General features: G+C 40.6%; 1 protein-coding gene across 1 annotated transcript in view; it reads right to left on the bottom strand.

The window, feature by feature from the left end:
- The window catches only part of DNAH8 (dynein axonemal heavy chain 8), a 339,200-nt gene that overhangs the window by 186,625 nt on the left and 128,402 nt on the right, over positions 1-24,173 (bottom strand). The window contains exons 37-44 of the mRNA XM_060403159.1: positions 19,316-19,469; positions 17,949-18,112; positions 16,700-16,802; positions 13,857-13,961; positions 13,340-13,501; positions 9,210-9,434; positions 4,991-5,163; positions 3,051-3,229 (exon numbers count right to left, since the gene is read on the bottom strand). Coding sequence (XP_060259142.1) covers positions 3,051-3,229; positions 4,991-5,163; positions 9,210-9,434; positions 13,340-13,501; positions 13,857-13,961; positions 16,700-16,802; positions 17,949-18,112; positions 19,316-19,469 — 1,265 coding nt within the window. The remainder of the gene's footprint in view (positions 1-3,050; positions 3,230-4,990; positions 5,164-9,209; positions 9,435-13,339; positions 13,502-13,856; positions 13,962-16,699; positions 16,803-17,948; positions 18,113-19,315; positions 19,470-24,173) is intronic.

Raw genomic sequence — 24,173 nt, 5'->3', positions numbered from 1 at the left:
ACCTTCTAAAGGTCATACAGGTTTTGCTTATCATAGTTAAGCACTTAATCCCCCAAAATTATTCTTATGCATGTTATACGGATTCAATTTTTATATATGCAGACATCCAATTTCCCTTGCTAAATATTAATCATCCGGTGTACCAGAATGACACTGCAAATTCTATCTCTTCATCACTGATTTTCAATACCACCTTTTCCACATGTCAGTGTTCCTGGCCTATTTCTGCATTCTCTGCTATGTTCCACTTGTCTGTTTATCAAGTCGCTTTAGTCATGTCTGACTTTTTATGACACTACAGACTGTAGCTCACCAGACTCCTCTGTCCATGGGATTCTCCAGGCAAGAATACTGGAATGGGTTACCATGCCCTCCTCCAGGGGATCTTCCTGACCCAGGGATCAAACCCTCATCTCTCATGTCTCCTACATTGCACTGGGGTTTTTTACCACTAGCACCACCTAAGTGATATCTTTCTGAGATTTTCATTTTCTAACTTTTGTTATGGATAACTAAAATTTGTGTTTATTTCATATTCAAGTAAACTTGCTAAATTCTACTTTCTGTAGCTTTGTTGATTTCATTGTTTACAATATCACTTGTGTTCCTTTCTTTCCAGTCTTTGTGCTTTTGCTGTCCCTGTTGTTGTTCCTTACTGCACTGGGTAGGATGCAGAACACAGTGGTGAGTGGGAGGAACAGCAATGGAAATCCTCATCTTATACCTCATCTCAGAGAACGCTTCCAAATTTTCAGTACTACAATGTTTGCAGTGGGTGTCCTTTATCGAGTGCGCTCTATGGATGGATATCTGGGGAAAGAATCTAAAGATCGGCAGGCATAAGGTGGAGAGAGTGTGCTTCGAGATGTTTGAGAAACATCACAAAGGTCAGCGTGGCTGCAGGAGAGACAGTGAGGGGACAGAGTCAGGAGACGAGATGAGAGGGCAGAGCAATGCCACAGGGAAGGGGCAGGTGTGACTGTACAAAACGAGGACCAGCATAAGGATTTCAGCTCTTATTGGGAGCGAAGCCAGGGCCCGGCTTTCAGTAGAAGAGTGTCGTGACCTGACTTACAATTAGACGGCTCTAGATTTGAGATTAGAATGGAGAGCACAGGGGTAAACTCAGGGAGACCAATTAGGAGGCTTATTGGAGCAGCATAGGCAAGAGATAATGATTGGCTTGAACCAGGATGACAGCAGCGGGATAATAAAAGGTGGCTGGTGCTGGATGCGTTCTGAAAGTAGAGCTAATAGTGTTTGCTGACAGTTGGACGTGAGCATGAGAGAAAGAGAGGTGAAAAGGATAAGTCAAAGATTTCTGTTGACGTGTCTGGAAGAACAGAGTGGGTATTTAGTGTGTCAAGGAAGGCTGAAGAAGAAGTTGAGATGGGGAGGGGGGATTGGAAGTTTGGTTTGGGATTCAGTGACTCTGGACCTGTTAGATATTTAAGGGACAATGTCAAAAAGCAGGTATCAGTTGTATTATGTGAATTCAGAGTTTCAAGGGGAAGTCCAAGATAAGATGTAAATTTGATCATTTAGATATCATTTAATGTTTATTGCTGGGAGAAATATCTATGACCTTAGTTATGCAGATGATACCACTCTAATGATAGAAAGTGAAGAGGAACTAAAGAGCCTCTTGATGAGGGTGAAAGAGGAGGGTGAAAAAGCTGACTTAAAACTCGATAGTCAAAAAACTAACATCATGGCATCCCGTCCCATCACTTCATGGCAAATAGATGGGGAAACAATGAAAACAGTGACAGACTTTATTTTCTTGGACTCCAAAATCACTGCAGATGGTGACTGCAGCCATGAAATTAAAAGACGCTTGCTTCTTGGAAGGAAAACCATGACAAACCTAGACAACGTATTAAAAAGCAGAGACATCACTTTGCTGACAAAAGTTCATATAGTCAAAGCTATGGTTTTTCCAGTAGTCATGTATGGATGTGATTTGGGCCATAAAGAAGGCTGAGTGCCAGAGAATTGATGCTTTCAAATTGTCATGCTGGAGAAGACTCTTGAGAGTCCCTTGGACTACAAGGAGAGCAAACCAGTCAATTCTAAAGGAAATCAACTGTGAATAATCTTTGGAAGGACTGATGCTGAAGCTGAAGCTCCAATATTTTGGCCACCTGATGTGGAGAGCAGACTCTTTGGAAAAGACCCTGATGCTGGGAAAGATTGAGGGCAGGAGGAGAAGGGGACAACAGAGGATGAGATGGTTAGATAGCATCACTGACTCAATGGACATGAGTTTGAGCAAACTCCGGGAGATAGTGAAGGACAGGGGAGCCTGGGGTGTTGCAGTCCACGGGGTTGCAAACAGTCAGACACGACTTAGTGACTGAATAACAATGAAAGTTTGGGTCTGCATGAGACCACCAGAGAAGACCAGCAAGGCCTGAGTTCTAAGACTGAACTGCTCCCTGATCTTTCTTCTTTGTCCATCTGAAACCATCTGCCATCTATCTTTCCAGATTTTCCCAATATTTCCCATCTGCCAGGACCCCTCTCCCTTCTTTTCCCAGTGTTACCATCCTTTTAAAAAAATATTTCAGTAATTCCCTGGTGGTCCAGTGGTTAGGATTCTGTGCTCTTACTGCCAAGGGCCCGGATTTGATCACTGGTCAGGGAACTAAAACCCCATAAGCTTCATGGTGCAGCCAAAAATAAATAAAGAATAAAAATCTTTATTTCAGTGGGATCTAATGCAATAAAGGAAGTCACATGTGTCATTGGTTTGCTATCCTGATCTTATCTCCTCCACCATTGTTTCAGGCAGTATTAAATTGATTCTGTTTTCATAATCTAATACACATTCAACTCATTGACTGTAATGCCAGAAGTAGTATTGAAGGATATTTAATTGATGATACCCAGCCATTTTTGGCCCAGAAAAATGGCAATATCATATGCATCAATCTACATTAATTTTGGTTATGTGGGACACTATCACTTTGGACTTCTATCAGAAAATACCATTTAAATGCAATAAAAATAAACCCACCAAAAATAACATAACAATGTTTGACACTTGCCTTTAAAAATCCTTCCTAGCCCTCTGAAGTCCATTTGATCTGAGCAATTAAACACGACCACGTATTTCCCCAAACATCTTCCCATGTCTTTCGTAGTTTCGGTTTTGCCAGTGCCCGCAGGTCCTGCTGGAGCTCCTCCCATGTTCATTCCCAAAGCCTGAGCCAAAGTGATGTAGCACCTGCAGACGTGAATCAGACAAAGCGTTGTGGATATGAGGTAGCATGCGTTACAGTGAGGCACAAGCAAAAGTCTGATGTGATTGGAATGAGACCGTTTGTTTTAGAGTTTGAGCCGCCTCCATAAGAGAGGGGCTTCCCAGGTGGTGCTAGTGGTAAAGAACCAGCCTGTCAATGCCAGAGTCATAAGAGATGCAGGTTTGATCCCTGGATCAGGATGATCCCCTGGAGAGGGGAATGGCAACCCATTCCAGTATTCTTGCCTGAAAAATCCCTTGGGCAGAGGAGCCTAGCAGGCTGCAGTCCATTGGATGACAAAGAGTCAGACACGACTGAGCTACTAATGCTTTCTCATAAGAGATGGGCAACCAAACAAGGCTGGAGTAGCTGCTATTCATTAGAAGTAATACAGTGTTGGCAAAGGCATGCAACGCTGATGTAAAACCTGCAGGCCTTCCTTGCATTGTGGTCGGGAGAAATCTGAAGTCAGAGAACCAAGTAAGCAGTGGTGTGCTGGAAGATGTTTAACAATGAGCCCTTTAGGAAAAATAAATAAATAAATAAAGTTGATTTCTGTTTTTTGGCCTCGCCACATGGCATGCAGGATCTTAGTTCCCCAAGCAAGGATCGAACCTGTGTCCTCTGCAGTGGAAGCGTTGAGTCCTACCACTGGACCACCAGGAAATTCCAAATATAATTTTTTACATCTGCTGATTTCTGTGGCATAAATACGTCCACCATGGCCAGTGGTAATGCGGGCACTGTGATAGCACAAAACTGGGAAGAGGAGCATGATGTTGGCTCTTGCAGGCTGGTACAAGTCAGCGCCACCAGCACACCACTGCCGGTAACCCATGTCTCTATGAAGTGTTTCACTCACTTAGACGCATGTAAAGAACAATATAATGAACCCCCTTGTATCCATAATGCAGCTTCAGTTACATTTGTTTCAGATCTAAGCAAACTTAGTAAAGCTTCATGAGACATGAAGCTTTATACATAAACATCAATCGAAGGGAAAACACCCTGAAAAATTTAGACTGTGATGGAACCGGACATATAGAAGGAGGTCGGATGAGTCTAGAAGAGGCTGAAGACATAATTTTTCTGTATCATAATTTTACCTGGAGTCAGCTCTATTTAAAATAACAGCAGAATTAGTTGTTCTATGACCCAGTTTAAGTCGATTCTACAAACATTTACTGTCTCCTACACATGACCCATAGAACCAGGTATTTGCAGGACATGTAAGAATGGCAAAGACCCAGGGCTTGTCTAGTGTCATATACTAGAAAGAATGGTGAGGGGATGTGCCATTAACTGATGATTCATTCAGACCTGGCCAAGAAACATCACTTTAGGAATCAACTTCCACATATGAAAAACCAGGTGACACCGTTTCCAAGGTGACCTTCCTTCTTTGCAATTCTAATGACCCTCTTTAGAGACATTTGTCCATCCTGTAATCTCAACTTCATTACTCAACTTCTTTTTTTCCTTTCCTTTTTTTTTTTCAACTTCATTACTAAACTTCTCATAGTCAGCATCCAAGTATTCTTTGTTTTACTTTTTTCTATTTCATAAAAATTTAACCTACATGTACTTTAAAATAACAACAGTTATTTCATTGTTAGACTTCGATGAGCTAGCTCAGAGCTGACACGACAGCATTATGCTTTTGTTAACATTTCAAATGCAAATTTAAGACAATTCTAAGTACATAATTTAATTATAAGAATGGAATAACAAAAATGGTTTCTTACCGATCTGTTAATGGGGTGATAACAAGACGATCAGTGCACCCCAGAAATTCATTCTGGTAAATAAAGTCAACATCTGTAATAGACACCACTGTTTGATCCAAATCTTCCTTAAAGTAAAATCTACTCTGTTTCAGCCATTCAAAATCAGTAACAGATCTGATATGCATTTTTACCTTGAAAACATGAAATACAAAGAGATTACATACTGAATTGCAATAGCATAAAACATAGCATATAGGCAATTTTTATTCATTCATTCAGTAGCTGATTCTTGTCATATAATATATATTTACTGAGTCTTTCCTTGGAATGAATATTTAATGAGTCTTTCCTTGGAGTGCTGTGCTGGGTAAACAAACACACGGTTCCTGCCTTCTGAAGCTGACAAAACAGGGCAAAAGACAAATCAGATAAACAAGTAAATGCAATAAAGTAGGAAGAGAAACTGAAGGTCATGAAATTATGTAGCAAGAAGACCTGGCCTAGTCTAGGTCTGAGGCAGATACTCAGAGAAAGAAACACCTAAGCTAAACCCTGCAAAAATAATAGGAATTAGCTAGGGAGATAAAACAGAAGGGGCGATGAAGGCATGAGAGGGCAAAACATTCCAGGCAAAGACCCAGAAGATCTGGCTGGTGTGTTCAAGAAACTGAAAGAAGTTCAGTACTGCTGACGCATCCAGGACTCTGGAGAAAGAGTGAGAACTGAGGCTTCACAGGGCAGAGGAAAGGGGCTGGGCACTGTCCTCACGGCAATGGGAGAGGCATGGCCCTGTATGTACACACGCTTTCTTGCACCAGCACTGTGGCCAAACCAATCAATCTGCCCAGTCATCAGCTTACACTCGTGGGCCAAGAGGCTTATACCCATGGGAGGCAAAGAGGCTCCCACCACCATGGATGCAAGAGACAGAATGCTAATGAGCACATTTAGGAGCAACATCCCATCACAATACTTTCCATCAGCAAACCTGGAGAAACCCCAGTCCTGCCCACTCGGGGGAATCAATATAAGAAGTGGCAAGTGGTCCCTTTCACTGCTTCTCCACCCAGAGGCCCAATTCCAGGCCATTCAAGCTGACACTGAAAAATAGACTCTGGCAACTGCACAATGCTCAGTTCTCCATCTCATTAAGTCTTCGTGCTATTTACTGTTTGCTGCTGTTTCATTGTCTATGATCTTGCTTCCCCCTCCAGTTAAGAATTCTATCTTCCCTTTTAAAGAATAGTTTGTTTCACCACCTTAAGAGGACTACTTTCAGGTAACAGTCAGGTGCCACCCACAGGGACTCTGTTCTCGAGCACAGGACTCTCAGCCATGGAGATGTAGTCAGCTAGCTACTTGCAACACTATTAGATGGCAAAGAGAGGGTGGACCGGAGCTTGCCTGGTTTTCAAGTAGTTAAGAAACTCCTGTGAATGCAGGGGACACAAGTTCAATCCCTGGTCCAGGAACTAAGATCCTACATGCCATGAGGCAACTAAGACCGTGCACCCCAACTCTGAACCTGCCTGCCCTACAGTCCATCCTCCGCAGCAAGAGAAGCCACAATGAGAAGCCCATGTACCACAGCTAGAAAGCAGCATTTGCCGCAACTAGAGAAAGCCTGCACATAGCAACAAAGGACCAGCACAGCCAAAAATAAATAAAAATAAGTGCACTTTTAAAAATAAAGAGGGGGTCAAGGAGGAAAGCATAAAGAAGAATAGCTGATATTTATTGAGTTGTTACTGTATATCAAAATACATTATCTTCTAAGCCTTATACATGGAAAAATAAAATGCATATATGTGGGCTACAAGATACTATTTTACTTGGAATGCAAACTGAGTATGAGTTCACTAGCAATTGAGATAAAAAGAAAAACAGCTTCATAGTTTTAACTATGTGTATAGTAGTTTCTTTGAAAAAAAAGAAAACCCCATTCTGTAAGGAAAGTAAAGCTATGCTCAGCATTTTGATTTTAAAAAGAAGGTTCTTCTATGAGACCTCAACTTTAAGAGACAGTGAGAAATGTACAAATATTCTCAATTACATTCATAGCAGGTATAGTAATGGATTCCATACGACTGCTTCTTGAAGTGGACTTAAAGGAAAACCAAAGTATAATGGTAATGGAAATTAAGCAAATCTGTAGAAGGCCAAAGCAATATGGTCTAAGTATGTGGCTTTTTGATGTTAGCATGAACCAGAGAAATTCTAGAGCAGTGTTTCTTGAGCTTTAATATGCTTATGAATAACCTGGAAGTGGTACTGAAATACAGAGGATGATTCAGTAGATCTGCAGAGGAGATAGGGAGGTAGGGAGGCTGAAGATTCTGCTTTTCAAACAAGCTCCTAGGTGAGACCAGTGCAATCAGTTGTCATACATACTTTGAGAAAGAAGGATCTAGATTACAGGGAAATAAATGGACTCCATGCCCTTCAATCTTCGGTAAATACAACTTATCTGATCAGAACTTTTGATACAAGTTGGAAACAGGTAGCCTGGGAATCATAGTCTCTAAAAAAATGGGCCCCAAGTTGCAGGAACTGTGGGTCTCTGATGAAGGAAAAAGATACCTTAAAGACAGATCAAGTCAGGGACTTCCCTGGTGGTCCAGTGGTTCAGAATCTGCCTGCCAATGCAGGGGACACGGGTCCAAGCCCTGGTCTGGGAACTAAGAGCCCACGTGCCTGAGAGCCACAGCAACTGAAGCCCATGAGCCTAGAGCCCACGTCCTGCACAAGAGACGTCACCACAATGAGGAGCCAGCGCACCTCAGCCAGAGAGTAGTCCTCACTTGCCACAGCTAGAGAAAGCCCGCTGGCAGCAATGAAGAGCCCATGTACCCCAACAAAGACCCAGCTCAGCCAAAAAATGAATAAATAAAAATTTAAGAAACAAAGTAGAGAAGCATGTTCAGAATTTTTTTTAAACAGAATAATGCAATGGTAGTCAAAAACGAAGCTAGTCAAAAATATCAAAACTACCTGGGCTTCCTATCCCACAATAGACAACTACTGCTCAAGACCACTTGTTAGGGTCCTGTTTCCAAAGGGAATTCAAATATCCCTCCTACTCCCACTCTGCAGAACCTTGCCCAGATCAAGCCCATGAAGACTTGCTGGACACTATCAACTGAACAGCCCCAGGAGTTCCCTGAAGCTTGGTTCTACTCAATCTGAACTTTTTTCACAACTGGCTCATCAGTTGGAGGAGCTAATCTAGAAGACACGCTGCAGGTGGACCCATGAGCTCGATGGACCCAGGCAATCACAGGTTCCTCATCCGCTTCTCTATCTCTGGTATGGGCATTCTGCCCACTGTTCCCATAGTGGGAACTATTTTCATGGAACTATTTTCACCCTTGAGAGAGGAACATGCCGGTGAGACCATCTGGATGGTATAGGAGGTAGTTAAGGCCTCTATGCAAACTTATAAGATTCTGGCAGACAATGAAATAGAGTTACAGATGTAGAAAACAAACCTGCCAGGGGGTGAGTGGGGAGGGATAAATTGGGAGATCAGGATTGACATATACACACTATTATATACAAAATAGGTAACTAATAAAGACCTACTGAATAGCACAGGAAACTCTACTCAATATGCTGTAATGACCTATATGGGGTAAGAATCTAAAAAAGGGGGGGAAATATGGATATGTATAACTCATTCACTTTGCTGTACAGCAGAAACTAACATCACACTGTAAATCAACTATATTTCAGTAAAAATATTTTAAAAATTCTCCAGACAAATGCAGAGATTTACTCCTCTAGAGGCTGCCCAAGACAAGCCTCATTAAGTATTCAATAAATTTCCTCACTAAAATTGCTAACTACCAGTCTGGAGTGTCATGCCTCTTTCTTCAGACTCTTCTTGCCCTCTGAGTGCAGGGGCCAAGTTGTGAACTAACATTGCCATAACTCACAACCAAGCCCACCTAAATTATATCATATCCCTGGTTATCGGCTTAAAGAAACAGTTCAAATCACATCAGTTGATTCCAGACTTTCAGAATGCCAAACCTGAATACACACACATGACTGTTAAAACTACCAAATATATCAGCATATATTTGTTGACATTGTAAAGGCAAAGCTGGTTGTGAGAAAGGACCAAACAGATGGAAGGCTCATAATAAGCTAGGAAGTTTAACTGTTTAATAATTAGAAGCACTAACTTATTAATTAATACACTAGATTACTTTAAATTAAGAAAAAAATACTTTACCAAGTCATCAAAAATATCTCTCTGATGCACATGGATGGTAATTAGAGTTTCAAATTTCACTCTGTCAAACTTGCTCAGGTCATGTGTTGTCTGACTAATTAGAGTATTTAGAATATCCAAAAATTTCTGATTTGTCACTTGCATGATTTTCCTGTCATCTTTTGCATTATTTAAAGCCTCTTCTGAATCATGCGTCCACAACATCTGAATTCCCAGAAGCCCAACCTAGAAATCCAGCAGACAAATAAGTTTACCAAATATTTAAAGCACACCTGCAATAAAATTTAGTGGCCACTTATTCACGTTGAGGTGAGCAGTCTTATTGATTTTAAACTAAAAAAGGGACATGCATTTCTTCACTCTCAAAGGGGAAAATCATTGAAAGTTCAAACAGTTGATTATTTATTTCAGTGTGGACGGATAATAATTTAACTGCTACGAATTATATGTGCATTAATGGAAGATGCTTGGGGAATTTTTCCATAGAGGGCTTGAGACCCATATACATTTATACAATGACTTTCCTTTCTGAAAAAAAAAAAAAAAGGAAATAATAGATTATTGTGTATTCTTCTTCAGCAGAGTTTTCCAAAGGTTTGTTTGCATCTTCTAAACAGGATATGTTACCTATCTCTTTCCTTAATCTCATTCTAATGTCCTTATCTTTTATGTACATCTACTTCTCTTTCTACATAGAGATCTACAAGAGACAGAGACAGAAAGTCAGAAAGGCGGAAGCGTGTCCTTTGTCTCCTGAAGAAGGAATAGGAAAACTGTGAGTTGATGCTCACGTTACCTACGTTTTCCGCCCCAGGAAAGGAAATGAAAGTGGTCAGAACTTGCCCTCCCCTCACCCCCTCGTCTGCAACAACTGTCCCTTTGGGAGCTTCTGTTCTTCCCCAGAGTCAGGCAACAGATCCAAGATCATATGAACCAAACAGGAATTCCACATCTGGTAGAGGAAGGAAAGTGTGCAAGTGGCACATGGATTCTACAGGCATGGAGTTCAATGTAGGTAAAGCAGGAATGCAGGATACAGGATGCTCGGGGCTGGTGCACTGGGATGACCCAGAGGGATGGTACAGGGAGGGAGGTGGGAGGGGGGGTTCAGGATGGGGAACACGTGTACACCCATGGCAGATTCATGTTGATGTATGGCAAAACCAATACAATACTGTAAAGTAATTAGCCTCCAATTAATATAAATAAATTTGAAAAAAATCCTCTCCTTATCCCTGCTTCCCCTGGAACATCAATAATTTTCCTGCTAGACCAGTGGCCAGTCCTGGGTCTGCAGGTGAAGATAAATGAAGCCCTGGGATGGAAAGGAAATAGCTGCTATCAGGAAGCTCCGGATAGCAAGCAGATTCTCTTTGCACAAAACAGAGGGAAACAAGGCAGAAATGGCAGTGCAAGGCTGTCTGATTTAAAGACCAAAGAGACTTACAAACCCTGCAAAATCACTACATAGTGGTACTTTTTAAAAACTGACTATAAATTATGTTTCTCACTAGGTTTAAGAAGGCAGGGGACTTCATGGTGAAAACTGGAGGATGTTTCATTACAATAAAAAAACAAATAAAAATAAAAACCAAAATTCTCATCAATATTATTTGGTGTCTATGACGAGCACATTAAAAAATACTGAAAAGGAACACACTAAAATACTGTCATCATTTCCAGGTGGTGGAAATATGGGAAATTTTTCTTTTCACTTTCATATTTTTCAAATGTTCCCAATTTTTTCCAACAAGGATCCATTGTGTTCAAAATCTTCAAAATGCATTTGAGAAAAAAGAGGTGAAATGTTAAACAATTTCAGATAAAAAATTAACACACTAATGGGAAAACTGATTCTGGAAAACTGCTTTTTAAAATGCAATTTAAAGAGACTAATATATATATTTAATGAACATATTAAATAAGTATATATTGAATGAAAATACAGAAAATGAATATATATATTCATTACTCTTTAAAGCAATTTTTCCATACAACTGAAATTTGCCTACTACAATGTTATGATTTTTATCTAAAAATCTTTTATCTAAAAATACATACACACATTATACAAAGTCCTAAAAGTTGGTCAATTTTCCTATTATATCCTGTCCAACTTCACCACTGCTTTAAATTTGCTTTTCAGCTGTTCCAACTGTAATGCTATATCTCCTTCCAACTGTAATCATGCTTTCCTGCAGGCGGGAAACTATGTTGATTTAGCCTAAGGAGCTATTTTCCTCAGCTTATCAAATACAGTATTTTATAAAGCTTTGTCACAAGGGTAATAATGCTAATAAGAATATTAAAGCTTGCCAAGAATATTATACAATACAAAAACAATATTAATGTATTCTCTTCAGTGAAGATTGACTCTGTATTTGTACTTGCGTCATTTGAATAATTTCATAACATTTCAGCTGTCTCCACTGTGTATGCAGTAATTCAGGGTTTGGGGTTTGGGATGGGAAGAGCAGCTGGGTTTTGCTAAACCCACCTATATTTTTCTTGCCTTCTAGCCATGAAATTATGGAGAAGGCAATGGCAACCCACTCCAGTGCTCTTGCCTGGAAAATCCCATGGACAGAGGAGCCTGGTGGGCTGCAGTGCATGGGGTCGCTAAGAGTTGGACACGACTGAGCGACTTCACTTTCACTTTTCACTTTCATGCATTGGAGAAGGAAATGGCAACCCACTCCAGTGTTCTTGCCTGGAGAATCCCAGGGATGGGGGAACCTGGTGGGCTGCCGTTTATGGGGTCGCACAGAGTCGGACACGACTGAAGCGACTTAGCAGCAGCAGCCATGAACGAAAGTCATGACCAACCTAGACAGCATGTTAAAAAGCAGAGACATTACTTTGTCGACAAAGGTCTGTCTACTCAAGGCTATGGTTTTTCCAGTGGTCATGTATGGATATCAGAGTTGGACTATAAAGAAAGCTGAGAGCTGAACAATTGATGCTTTTGAACTGTGGTGTTAGAGAAGACTCTTAAGAGTCCCTTGGACTTCAAGGAGATCCAACCAGTCCATCCTAAAGGAGATCAGTCCTGGGTGTTCATTGAAAGGACTGATGTTGAACCAAAAACTCCAATACTTTGGCCACCTGATGCAAAGAGCTGACTCATTTGAAAAGACCCTGATGCTGGGAAAGATTGAAGGCAGGAGGAGAAGGGGATGACAGAGGATGAGATGGTTGGATGGCACCACCAACTTAATGGACATGGGTTTGTGTGGACTCCGGGAGTTGGTGATGGACAGGGAGGCCTGGCGTGCCGCGGTTCACGGGGTCACAAAGAATCGGACACAACTGAGTGACTGAACTGAACTGAATTGATCCCTTGCTGTCTCTGACCCAGATCACAAATCATGACTCTTCATTTACCTTGGCTGAAAATGTAATGAAACTGTTACTTCTTCATTTGCCATATCCAGTTTTAATAACACCTGGCACATGACCCTACACTTCTAAGAGTCAAAGGGCAGGAGGGCTTTTCACGAAGACACCTGCTCCAGCCTCTTCAATGTCTTCTCTCTAAAAACTTAGCTCATGAGAAGAACTCCTTCAACAGATTATGCCAATTTTTAACTACTTGAAGGAAAAATAAACAAAAGGCAAGATGGATTTCATTTCAGGAAAAGATATGGTGACTCTTTTTATATATGTCCATATTTGTATCTGTGTCTATATTCATCTACGTATGGATAGAGATAGATGTTTTTATACATAGACAGGTGTCTAAGATGAAATTTCTCATTAGTGCTTTAGTCTCCATGAAGATCCTCAACAATGGGAGCAGTGCAAACCCTCTTCTGGGGGATGGAGTGGGTTGGACTAGAGTGGAGGAGAGGACAAGCAGGTGGGTGGGGCCGGGGGGTGGGTGGGCCTCTCTAGCTTATTCAAAGCTAGAACGGCTTCCTTGGAGAAGGAAATGGCAGCCCACTCCAATATTCCTGCCTGAAGCAGTCCATGGACAGGGGAGCCTGGCAGTCTACAGTCCATGGGGTCACAAAGAGTTGAACATGACGAAGCAACTAACACACATAAAACAGCTTCCACACCATCAGGCTGACTGTCTCCTGAATATCTGTCCCCCTTATTTCTACTCTTTGAATGTTGTGTAGTCTCACCTGTGCTGGGAAGTGATTGAGGAACGGTAACAGCTGAAATCCTGAATCACTGATTTGATAGAATGCGGATCTAATTATATTATGCAATGACGACATCTGCATTTTTAATAGGTCCAGAAGCCAAATCTCCACGGGACCTTTGGCCATAACAGGACTATCCAACTGAAAAAGTATATTACAAACAGGTTACAAATAGACAGTAATTTCATATTTTTACAGATGTCCTAAATCACAGTACCTCAAGACAAAGCAAACAATTTCACACAAAATACTTAAAACATGAGTAAAATTAATTAATAATGTAGCAAGAAGTATGAAGATTGTTTGGTCTAAAACTTTCATTGTACAGGTGATAAAATGAACCCCAGAGAAATTAAATGAGTTATCTACACTAGTCTGTAACAAAGCCAGGACTACAGAACTAGAAGTTGACTCAACTCCTTCCCTTTCTCTCATAAAAGAACTGCATTCTAAACTTTAAAGAAACCCTAACAAAATTTTAATCAAGTTAAATTACAATGATTTTTTCTCCTTCTCTTGATATGACAGCCATGATACGATCGTAGTCTTTTGCATGAAAGGTCACCTCGTTTATGTTGTCAGACACTGCAGGGAGATGTGGCTACAAGAAAGCACAAGACAGAGCAAACACATCATACGTGAGGTTAAACACAAAAGCTGCAGGAGACGTGGGTTCAATCCCTGGGTCGGGAAGATTACCCTGGGGGAGGAAACGGCAACCTACTCCAGTATTCTCGGCTGGATAATTCCGTGGACAGAAAAGTCTGGCAGGCTACAGTCCATGGGGTCGCAAAGAGTCAGACACAACGGGTCAACTGAGCATGAAAACACAAAAGCCATTGAGACATTTCCTAAAATCTTTGCTATTTTTTTTAAATATTTGTAAAAGATTAAGAATTTACTTCACTGTCTCAAAAAAAAAAAAAAAAAAAAAAAAAAAACCACCTCTTCTTTGACCCTTGACTGACTTGGGAGCCTACTTTTTATTTTATTTTTTTTTCTTTATCCATAAAGTTTTATTTTGTATTTCCTAAGACTTTTCTTTATATATTCACAGTAAAACTGTCAAAATTAGGAAAATTAGCATTGATACAATACTATTGTTTCATTCACAGTTCATAGTAACCGTTTCCCCATTGTCTCAATAAAGTCCCTTATGTTGGTTTATTTGTTTTTCTGTTTTAGGCTCCATATCAGGATTATCATTAGATTCAGTTTTCACGTCTCTTTAGTTTCCTTTCATCTGGAGCAGGTTCTCAACCTTTGTCTTCCTGACAAAGCATTTTGGAGGAGTATAGGCCAGTTGTTTTGTAGACTGTTCCTTATTTGGGGTTTAGCTTATGTCTCCTCATGATTAGATTCAGGATGCATTTTTTTACAGTGACATCAAATAAGTGACAATGTATTCTTCCCAGGATGTCAAGAAGCTCATGGTGTTGGTTTGTCCCATTATTTTTGTTTACATTTATTATGTGGTAAAAATAGTTGTTGTTGTTGTTTAGTCACTCAAACGTGCCCAACTCTTTGTGATTCCACAGACTGTAGCTCTCCAGGCTCCTGTGTCCATGGGATTTCTTTTTTTTTTTTTTTGCATAGCATATTTTCTTTTTTTTTAATTTTAATTTTTACTTTATTTTACTTTACAATACTGTATTGGTTTTGCCATACATTGACATGAATCCACCACGGGTGTACATGAGCTCCCAAACATGAACCCCCTCCCACCTCCCACCCCATATCATCTCTCTGGATCATCCCCATGCACCAGCCCCAAGCACCCTGTATCCTGCATCAAACATAGACTGGCGATTCATTTCTTACATGATAGTATACATGTTTCAGTGCCATTCTCCCAAATCATCCCACCCTCTCCCTCTCCCTCAGAGTCCAAAAGTCCGCTCTACACATCTGTGTCTCTTTTGCTGACTCACATACAGGGTCATCATTGCCATCTTTCTAAATTCCATATATATGTGTTAGTATACTGTATTGGTTTTTTTCTTTCTGGCTTACTTCACTCTGTATAATCGGCTCCAGTTTCATCCATCTCATTAGAACTGATTCAAATGTATTCTTTTTAATGGCTGAGTAATACTCCATTGTGTATATGTACCACAGCTTTCTGATCCATTTATCTGCTGATGGACATCTAGGTTGTTTCCATGTCCTGGCTATTACAAACAGTGCTGTGATGAACATTGGGGTACATGTGTCTCTTTCTATTCTGGTTTCCTTGGTGTGTATGCCCAGTAGTGGGATTGCTGGGTCATAAGGCAGTTCTATTTGCAATTTTTTAAGAGAAATGCAAATCAAGACCACAATGAGGTACCACTTCACACCAGTCAGAATGGCTGCGATCCAAAAGTCTGCAAGCAATAAATGCTCGAGAGGGTGTGGAGAAAAGGGAGCCCTCTTGCACTGTTGGTGGGAATGCAAACTAGTACAGCCACTATGGAGAACAGTGTGGAGATTCCTTAAAAAATTGCAAATAGGAAGCCTACTTTTTAAAATCGAGCCCTACACAATGTTTCCTCCACGACCTACAGATGCCCCCTCCTCTTACATTAAGGAGATTGAACCAGTAACTGCCATCTTCCTCCCAACGGAGACTGAACCACACGGTCCCTGTCCCCTTCCCTCCCAGGGACATGTCAGTCCTCCTCTCTTGGCTCTGTGTCTGCCTTACACAGCTTCTACTTCCTTCCTGTCCTTTCTCATCCCCACAACTCCCTGGAAACCAACAAGAAAGGTATTATTAGCTGTTTCCCAGCTTCCCAAACCAGAAATGGTCCTGGGATGGGGTTTGAGTGCCTCCACTCTCAGTTCTCCGTAGTTTTTCTCTTCCTCCTGGAATTACTGCCCTTCGAAATGGCTAAAAGCATTTGAGAAGCATTCTGGACAGGAAAAAAGGGACAAATTTAAACCACAATCCCTATCTGATCTAAGAATATGTAGATTTAAATACTCATAACAATGAGTTACATTTAGTGAGCACATACTTTATGTCAGGTACTTTTGATGCGTTAACTTGCATAATTCTTATGACAAGCCTATGAGGTGGAAATGATTAATATTCTGATTTTACAGACAAGAAAACTGAGACACAGGAAAATTAAGTAACTGGCTAAGATCACCCAGCTGGTGAGTTGCATAATTGATGGCTCTTGCCTCCAGCTGATGGGCTCCAAATCCAAAGAAAATGAGGCATTTTATAACCAATGTCAGTTTTAACACTCTTCTTTCCTGACTGCACTTTTAAGATGTTAACTTCATTTTTATTTTTTATTACACAGGCTATGGAAAAAAAGGATTTAGGTAACAGACATTTAGATGACACACCTGGATGGTATGGGAATCACTGGCTTGTCCAAGAATTTCCAGGAGAACTGGATCAGACACAAAGAAGAATCTTGGAAATAGTAATCGCTTCTTCTCCAAATACCTTTAAATAAAGTCACATTACCAAATAATTTTTCCTGAATTACTAATTTGGGGGGTTTTAGCCAAGACACAATCACTAATATCGATAAGATAGTAGCAAATACTTATAGCCATTTCCCATTTGAATAGTCCTGCTCCACCTTAGATGGCACTTAGGAAAATAAGTGGAAATAAGAAGGTGTGATTCAGAGCAAGGCATTGTCTATAGTATTCTTTCTCATCAAGAGCCCTTCTGCAACCCTTCTAAGAGTACTGTGAACCTCAAGCTTAAATGCCGGGTGAACATACAATTTATCTCCAAATCAGGATATTTTGGGAGTGAAAGGAGGGGGTGGGGGTAACTAGCCATTCAGTGAGGACAAAGGCAAAAATTTGGACAAACCGGGGTATATTTTTGCCCTATTTCAAAAGAAATTGAGAAAGAACTGCCTTTGAAGAAAATTATCTGTGAATTTGTCTGGCTAATTGCTCTCTGAGTACACCGCTCTACTCCACACCTGCCGTGTGCTGATTGGTAGCCCCCAAAAGACACGGGAGCTACCCCATGTCCTATTTCCTACCCACATCCTATTTCCTGGAATCTGTGAATGCGGTCTCATTTGGAAAAGAGGCCTTTGCAAATGTACTGAAGTTAAATATCTCGAGAGGAGCTCATCTTGGATTATCCAGATGAGCCCTAAGTCCAATGACAAGTATCCTCGTAAGAGACACACAGGAAGAAGAGGAGAAGGGCATATGAAGACAGAGACTGGAGTTATGCAGCCACAAGCCAAGGGTAGTCCCAGAGCCACCAGAACCTGGGAGAGGCCAGGGAAAATTCTCCCTAGAGCCTTCAGAAGGGGCTGCTACCTTGACTTTAGACTTACGGTCTCCAGAACTGTGAGAAAATAAGTTCCTGTCATCTTAAACCACCCCGTTTGCGGTAATTTGTCACAGCAGCCCTACAAAACTCATACAATGCCTTAATTCACCCACCCTAACTTGAAGATGTCTTTTTTTGCAAAGAAATTAAATTTATGTGAAATGTTAAATTCCTAACACCACTTCAACCATCACTACCGAACCGGAAATGCAGTCAATTCTATTAATTTGGGATAAAACATCGTTACATATAAAATGTTAGGCAATGAAAAAATTAAACTCTTACCCTGTAAGTGACTTCTGACATACTTCTAATTGTTCGTGTAAATGAGGTAAAAGCTGCCCCATGGTTTCATCTCCAACACAGCAACTAATCACATTGGGATTCTCATGAGCTCGCTGCATTATCTTTATCCATGACTTGTCAATATTCTGAAAACGTTTTGCTTCCTAAAGACAAACCCATAGTCAGTAAAAGTTGGCATGTGGATGACTGAATGAAACAAAGTCTTCACTCTGGCATCTCCTATAGTTCCTCAAGCCACCTTATTAATCTTAGGCTACATAATTTAAAGGAGCATTTTTTTTTATCTGAATTAACTCTGAACAACAGAAACCCAAAGCCATAAAACTGCTTATTGAAATGCTGTCCTATCACAACAGGGTTTATGACTAATTCATTTCCTTACATTTAATACATTTTTCAAAGTGCCGCATGATTAATTTTCAGTGCTATCAACTTAAATCCCAAATCTAGTCTTTCAGCACCCCAGGTGTTTTGGTTTGATGAGCAAACTCAAGAAGCATGAAAATAATTTGATCTCAGTATCTTTGGAATAATTAAATCTTAATAGTGCCCCAGGAAAAAGAAAAGGAGAAAACAGTAAAAATCTAAAACAAAGCTTCATTTACATTTTTGCAAATGAAAATTTACTATTTACTATGAATGATATTAAGCTTGTATTCGATTGCAAAAACTGCCTTTAGAAATTGGCATAATCTTGCCTCTATCAAAAGTTTTAAGTGCATTTTTGAAAAAAATATAACTTTCTGATTAAAAAAGAAAAGATTTCTGTTTTAAAAATGTGTTACAAAGGGAAACCAGCTACTTTCAAAATGCTTTTGTCCTTGATTTTTAATCTACAAAGATTTGCGACCCCATGGACTGTAGCCTGCCAGGCTCCTCTGTCCATGGAATGGTTTCTGTTACAACTATTCAACTGTGCCTTTTGTAAAATTAATCCTATTCTTTTGAATTTCCATACCTATGGCATCGCTATGAGACTTCCCTAGTGGCTCAGATGGTAAAGAATCCACCTGCAAATGCAGGAGAACCAGATTCAGTCCCTGGGTTGGGAAGATCCCCTAGAGAAGGGAATGGCTCCCCACTCTAGTATTCTTGCCTGGAGAATTCCATGGACAGACAATGTGCCATTGTAATCCTAAAGCAGTCACAGACAGGACATAAATGAATGGACATGGCTGTATTCCAATAAAGCTATATTTACGGAAATAGGTGAGTTGGCCACAGTTTGCAAACCACTGGCGCAAATCATCAAGACATGACCATATGTCTTTCTGAAGATTTCTACAGAGACATACAGACAACATACACCAAACTATTCTATCAGCAGTTACAAAAGCCGTATTTACCTGTGGTAGCTGTTTGGCTATGTCGCCACCTACAAAGACAGCTTCAAGATAAACCCAAAGGTTCTGCACTACTAGCCACTCTTCAATTATATCTGAGGAAGTAGACAATTTATACACCCAATTCTGGATATTTTTTTTAAATGGAGCATTATATCTAAAAAGTAAGAATGGAAAAATATTACATTTTAAGAAAGAGTCAGATAATAGTAGGCTTTAACAAAGTAATTTATAGGAGAAATATTCCTTTGACAATGAACTTTTTTCCTCCAAAAACCAGCTCCTATTAAACTTCATAAAGTTAATGAGATATTTGCATTTTTATGAATAAAACATAGAATTATAGTGATCTCACTTACTGTTCCAATATATCAGTGATAAACCAAGAAATCTGCCTAGTTTTAAGCTACAGAGGTCTAGCAAAGGAATTGTACTGGTTGCTCCTTGGAGTATAGGTTAAATACGGACTAAGATGGCCTGCCAAGACTTCTGTGAACCAAACCCAAGTGGGGACTGCCCATGAGAATAGGGCCCTGTTGTCACTGGTCTGTGGAACTACTAACACAAGGCCTGGGTCAAACTTGAGGTCTGATGTTCACTACAAATGTGCTCTTCCTTACCCACAGACTGCTAATTCCACCAGGCACTGTCCTTTGATTCTGCAGTGTTAAAGATCCAGAATTGCTACTCCCTAAAAGCCTGGTGGCTCAGACGGAAGCATCTGTCTACAATGCGGGAGACCCGGGTTCGAGCCCTGGGTTGGGAAGATCACCTAGAGAAGGAAATGGCAATCCACTCCAGTACTATTGCCTGGAAAATCCCATGGACAGAGGAGCCTGGTAGGCTATAGTCTATGGGGTCGCAAAGAGTCAGACATGACTGAGCAACTTCACTTTCACTTTCAAAAGCCCTTGTGGTTGTTGTTCATTCGCTCAGTCGTGTCCAACTCTTTCAATCCCATGGACCGCAGCATGCCAGGGTTCCCTGTCCTTCACCAACTCCCAGAGCTTGCTCAAACTCATGTCTATTGAGTCGATGATGCCATCCAACCATCTCATCCTCTGTCGCTCCCCTCTCTTCCTGCCCTCAATCTTTCCCAGCATCAGGGTCTTTTCCAATGAGCTCTTCACATCAGGTGGCCAAAGTATTGGAGCTTCAGCATCAGTTCTTCTAACAAACATTCAGAGTTGACTTCCTTTAGGATTGACTGGCTGGATCTCCTTGCTGTCTAAGGGACTCTCAAGTGTCTTCTCCAGCACCACAGTATGAAAGCATCAGTTCTTCAATGCTAAGCCTTCTTTATGGTCCAACTCTCACAGTGTACATGACTACTGGAAACACCATAGCTTTGACTATACAGACTTGTTGGCAAAGTGATGTTGCTTCTTTTTAATATGCTGTCTAGGTTTGTCATAGTTTTTCTTCCAAGGAGCAAGTGTCTTTTAATTTCATGGCTGCAGCCACCATCCATGGTGACTCTGGAACCCAAAGAAATAAAGTCTGTTACTTTTTCCATTTCTTCCCCATCCTGCTTCTTCTCCATCGGGGCTAGCTAAAGAGTTCATGAGACTACACGGTGTCTAAAAAGCTGGGCACAGATAAGAAAGACAAGAAATAGAGTGGATGCCATGAGGAAGTGATGGGAAGATACTGGGTAAAGACCTAATTACCTACAGTTGGATTAAGAAGCCAACTTCAGTTTGTGGCAATGCAAGCATATGGCTTTGAAGTTGTGTAGTGGCACTTCCTGGTGGGTGACATGTGTACAGTCTTAAAAGTTTTCTTGATCCAAGACAGAGTGATTTGAAGGGACTCATATATAGAATGGGGTTCTTCTGGGTATAGTCTGATGCTTAAGTGTAACCTTTGATTTCTATGGAAGCCTATGTTATACATGGAGATATAAAGTGGTTGTACAAAAATTGCCCCAAGGAGGTAAATGAGTTGATCTAGTAGTAAGAGGCATTTTTTTTCTCAACTCACAATTTATAATGTGCATCTGACCATCAGTCTAGAGCTGAAAGGCAGTCAATATGCCAAAAGCACCTTCAAAATCAATACATGCAGACCAAAAGGGTGTGGATAAGCATTTTAGGGAGCTGAAGCACCTAGATAAATGGAGTTAAAAATAACTTTGTCCAGAAATTTTTGAGAAGAGTCATCTTTGATGGTGTATAACTTCCCAACATGAAAAGGGGGGACTTGAAATAAAATCACTAATGACAAGTTTTTGTCCCTTGGCCAGGTATTTGCACTGCACAACTTTGTGTGGTAGAACCTGTTAATGACAGAAAAGAAGGCTCATGGAACCCCATGGAATCAGGGACCCACCAGGAAAGTGTCACAATCCAGGTACTTGAGGTGAGTCGTCACACCCATGGAAATACACAATTTTTTCTGACATCACATCTGAATAGCCCTAGAGATTCCTCTGGCACTTGCTACAAGAGAAGGCTATGGTTGGCTCTGGAAGAGGCATTCTGGATCCACTTGGTCCTGCAAAGTTTTCTAGAAGGAGGATCTCCCATAGTGTTTTGACTTCTCAGATATCCTTATACTCTTTCTAGCAGGACCTCAACATTGAGTTTACTAGTACAATAAATTAGTACTATAACCACTCAGATTACTTTGCCAAACAAAGCTATGGTGTTTCCAGTAGCCATGTATAGATGTAAGAGTTGGGTCATAAAGAAGCCTGAGTGCCAAAGAATTGATGCTTTTGAACTGTGGTGTTCGAGAAGACTCTTGAGAGTCCTTTGTACTGCAGGGAGATCAAACCCAGTTAATTCTACTACAAAGCCACAGTCATCAAGACAGTATGGTACTGGCACAAAGACAGACATATAGATCAATGGAACAAAATAGAAAGCCCAGAGATAAATCCACACACATATGGACACCTTATCTTTGACAAAGGAGGCAAGAATATACAATGGAGTAAAGACAATCTCTTTAACAAGTGGTGCTGGGAAAACTGGTCAACCACTTGTAAAAGAATGAAACTAGATCACTTTCTAACACCGCACACAAAATAAACTCAAAATGGATTAAAGATCTAAATGTAAGATCAGAACTATAAAACTCCTAGAGGAGAACATAGGCAAAACACTCTCAGACATAAATCACAGCAGGATCCTCTATGATCCACCTCCCAGAATTCTGGAAATAAAAGCAAAAATAAACAAATGGGATCTAATTAAAATTAAAAGCTTCTGCACAACAAAGGAAAATATAAGCAAGGTGAAAAGACAGCCTTCGGAATGGGAGAAAATAATAGCAAATGAAGCAACTGACAAACAACTAATCTCAAAAATATACAAGCAACTTATGCAGCTCAACTCCAGAAAATAAACGACCCAATCAAAAAATGGGCCAAAGAACTAAATAGACATTTCTCCAAAGAAGACATACGGATGGCTAACAAACACATGAAAAGATGCTCAACATCACTCATTATTAGAGAAATGCAAATCAAAACCACAATGAGGTACCACTTCACACCAGTCAGAATGGCTGCGATCCAAAAATCTGCAAGCAATAAATGCTGGCGAGGGTGTGGAGAAAGGGAACCCTCCTACACTGTTGGTGGGAATGCAAACTAGTACAGCCACTATGGAAAACAGTGTGGAGATTCCTTAAAAATTGCAAATAGAACTACCTTATGCCCCAGCAATCCCACTGCTGGGCATACACACCGAGAAACCAGAATTGAAAGAGACACATGTACCCCCAATGTTCATCGCAGCACTGTTTATAATAGCCAGGACATGGAAACAACCTAGATGTCCATCAGCAGATGAATGGATAAGAAAGCTGTGGTACATATACACAATGGAGTATTACTCAGCCGTTAAAAGAATTCATTTGAATCAGTTCTGATGAGATGGATGAAACTGGAGCCGATTATACAGAGTGAAGTAAGCCAGAAAGAAAAACACCAATACAGTATACTAACACATATATGGAATTTAGGAAGATGGCAATAACGACCATGCAAGACAGGAAAGAGACACAGATGTGTATAACGGACTTTTGGACTCAGAGGGAGAGGGAGAGGGTGGGATGATTTGGGAGAATGACATTCTAACATGTATACTATCATGTGAATTGAATCGCCAGTCTATGTCTGACGCAGGATGCAGCATGCTTGGGGCTGGTGCATGGGGATGACTCAGAAAGATGTTATGGGGAGGAGGTGGGAGGGGGTTCATGTTTGGGAATGCATGTAAGAATTAAAGATTTTAAAATTTAAAAAATAAAAAACTAAAAAAAAAAAAAAAAAAACAAAGGAAATCAATCCTGAATATTCATTGGAAGGACTGATGCTGAAGTTCAAGATCCAATACTTTGGTAACCTGATGCAAAGAGCCAAGTCATTAGCAAAGACCCTGATGCTGGGAAAGAGTGAAGGCAGGAGGAGAAGGGGATGACAGAGGAAGAGATTGTTGGGTGGTATCACTGACTCAATGGACATGAGTTTGAGCAAACTTTGGGAGATGGTGAAGGATAGGGAAGCCTGGCATGCAAGTTAACAGTAAAATTAAGAAGAGTTTCAAGTCCTGAATTCCTGGGTTGCACAATCAGGCTCAGATCAATCAACAGCCTTTCTTCAAGAGATCAAGATTTCAGGAAATCAAGATGGCAGACTTTGCAATGAACCACAGCAAAGCAGCAGCCTGTGAAGCCCAGGAACCACTGAATAGCCAATGGTCACCTTTGCCAGGTTATTCAGATTATTCAGCTTATTCAGATTCCCTGAAAGCAGAGGATGAGCCCTAGGAGTTTAAGCCCAGCAACTTCACCCTAGAACTCCTACGAGTTTTGTGAGTTAATGCATTATCCAAATGCAAGACTGCCTTTG

Source organism: Ovis aries, chromosome 20 (genome assembly GCF_016772045.2).
Source record: "Ovis aries strain OAR_USU_Benz2616 breed Rambouillet chromosome 20, ARS-UI_Ramb_v3.0, whole genome shotgun sequence".
Classification (NCBI taxonomy): domain Eukaryota; kingdom Metazoa; phylum Chordata; class Mammalia; order Artiodactyla; family Bovidae; genus Ovis; species Ovis aries.
This window is presented reverse-complemented; position numbering and strand designations above follow the sequence as displayed.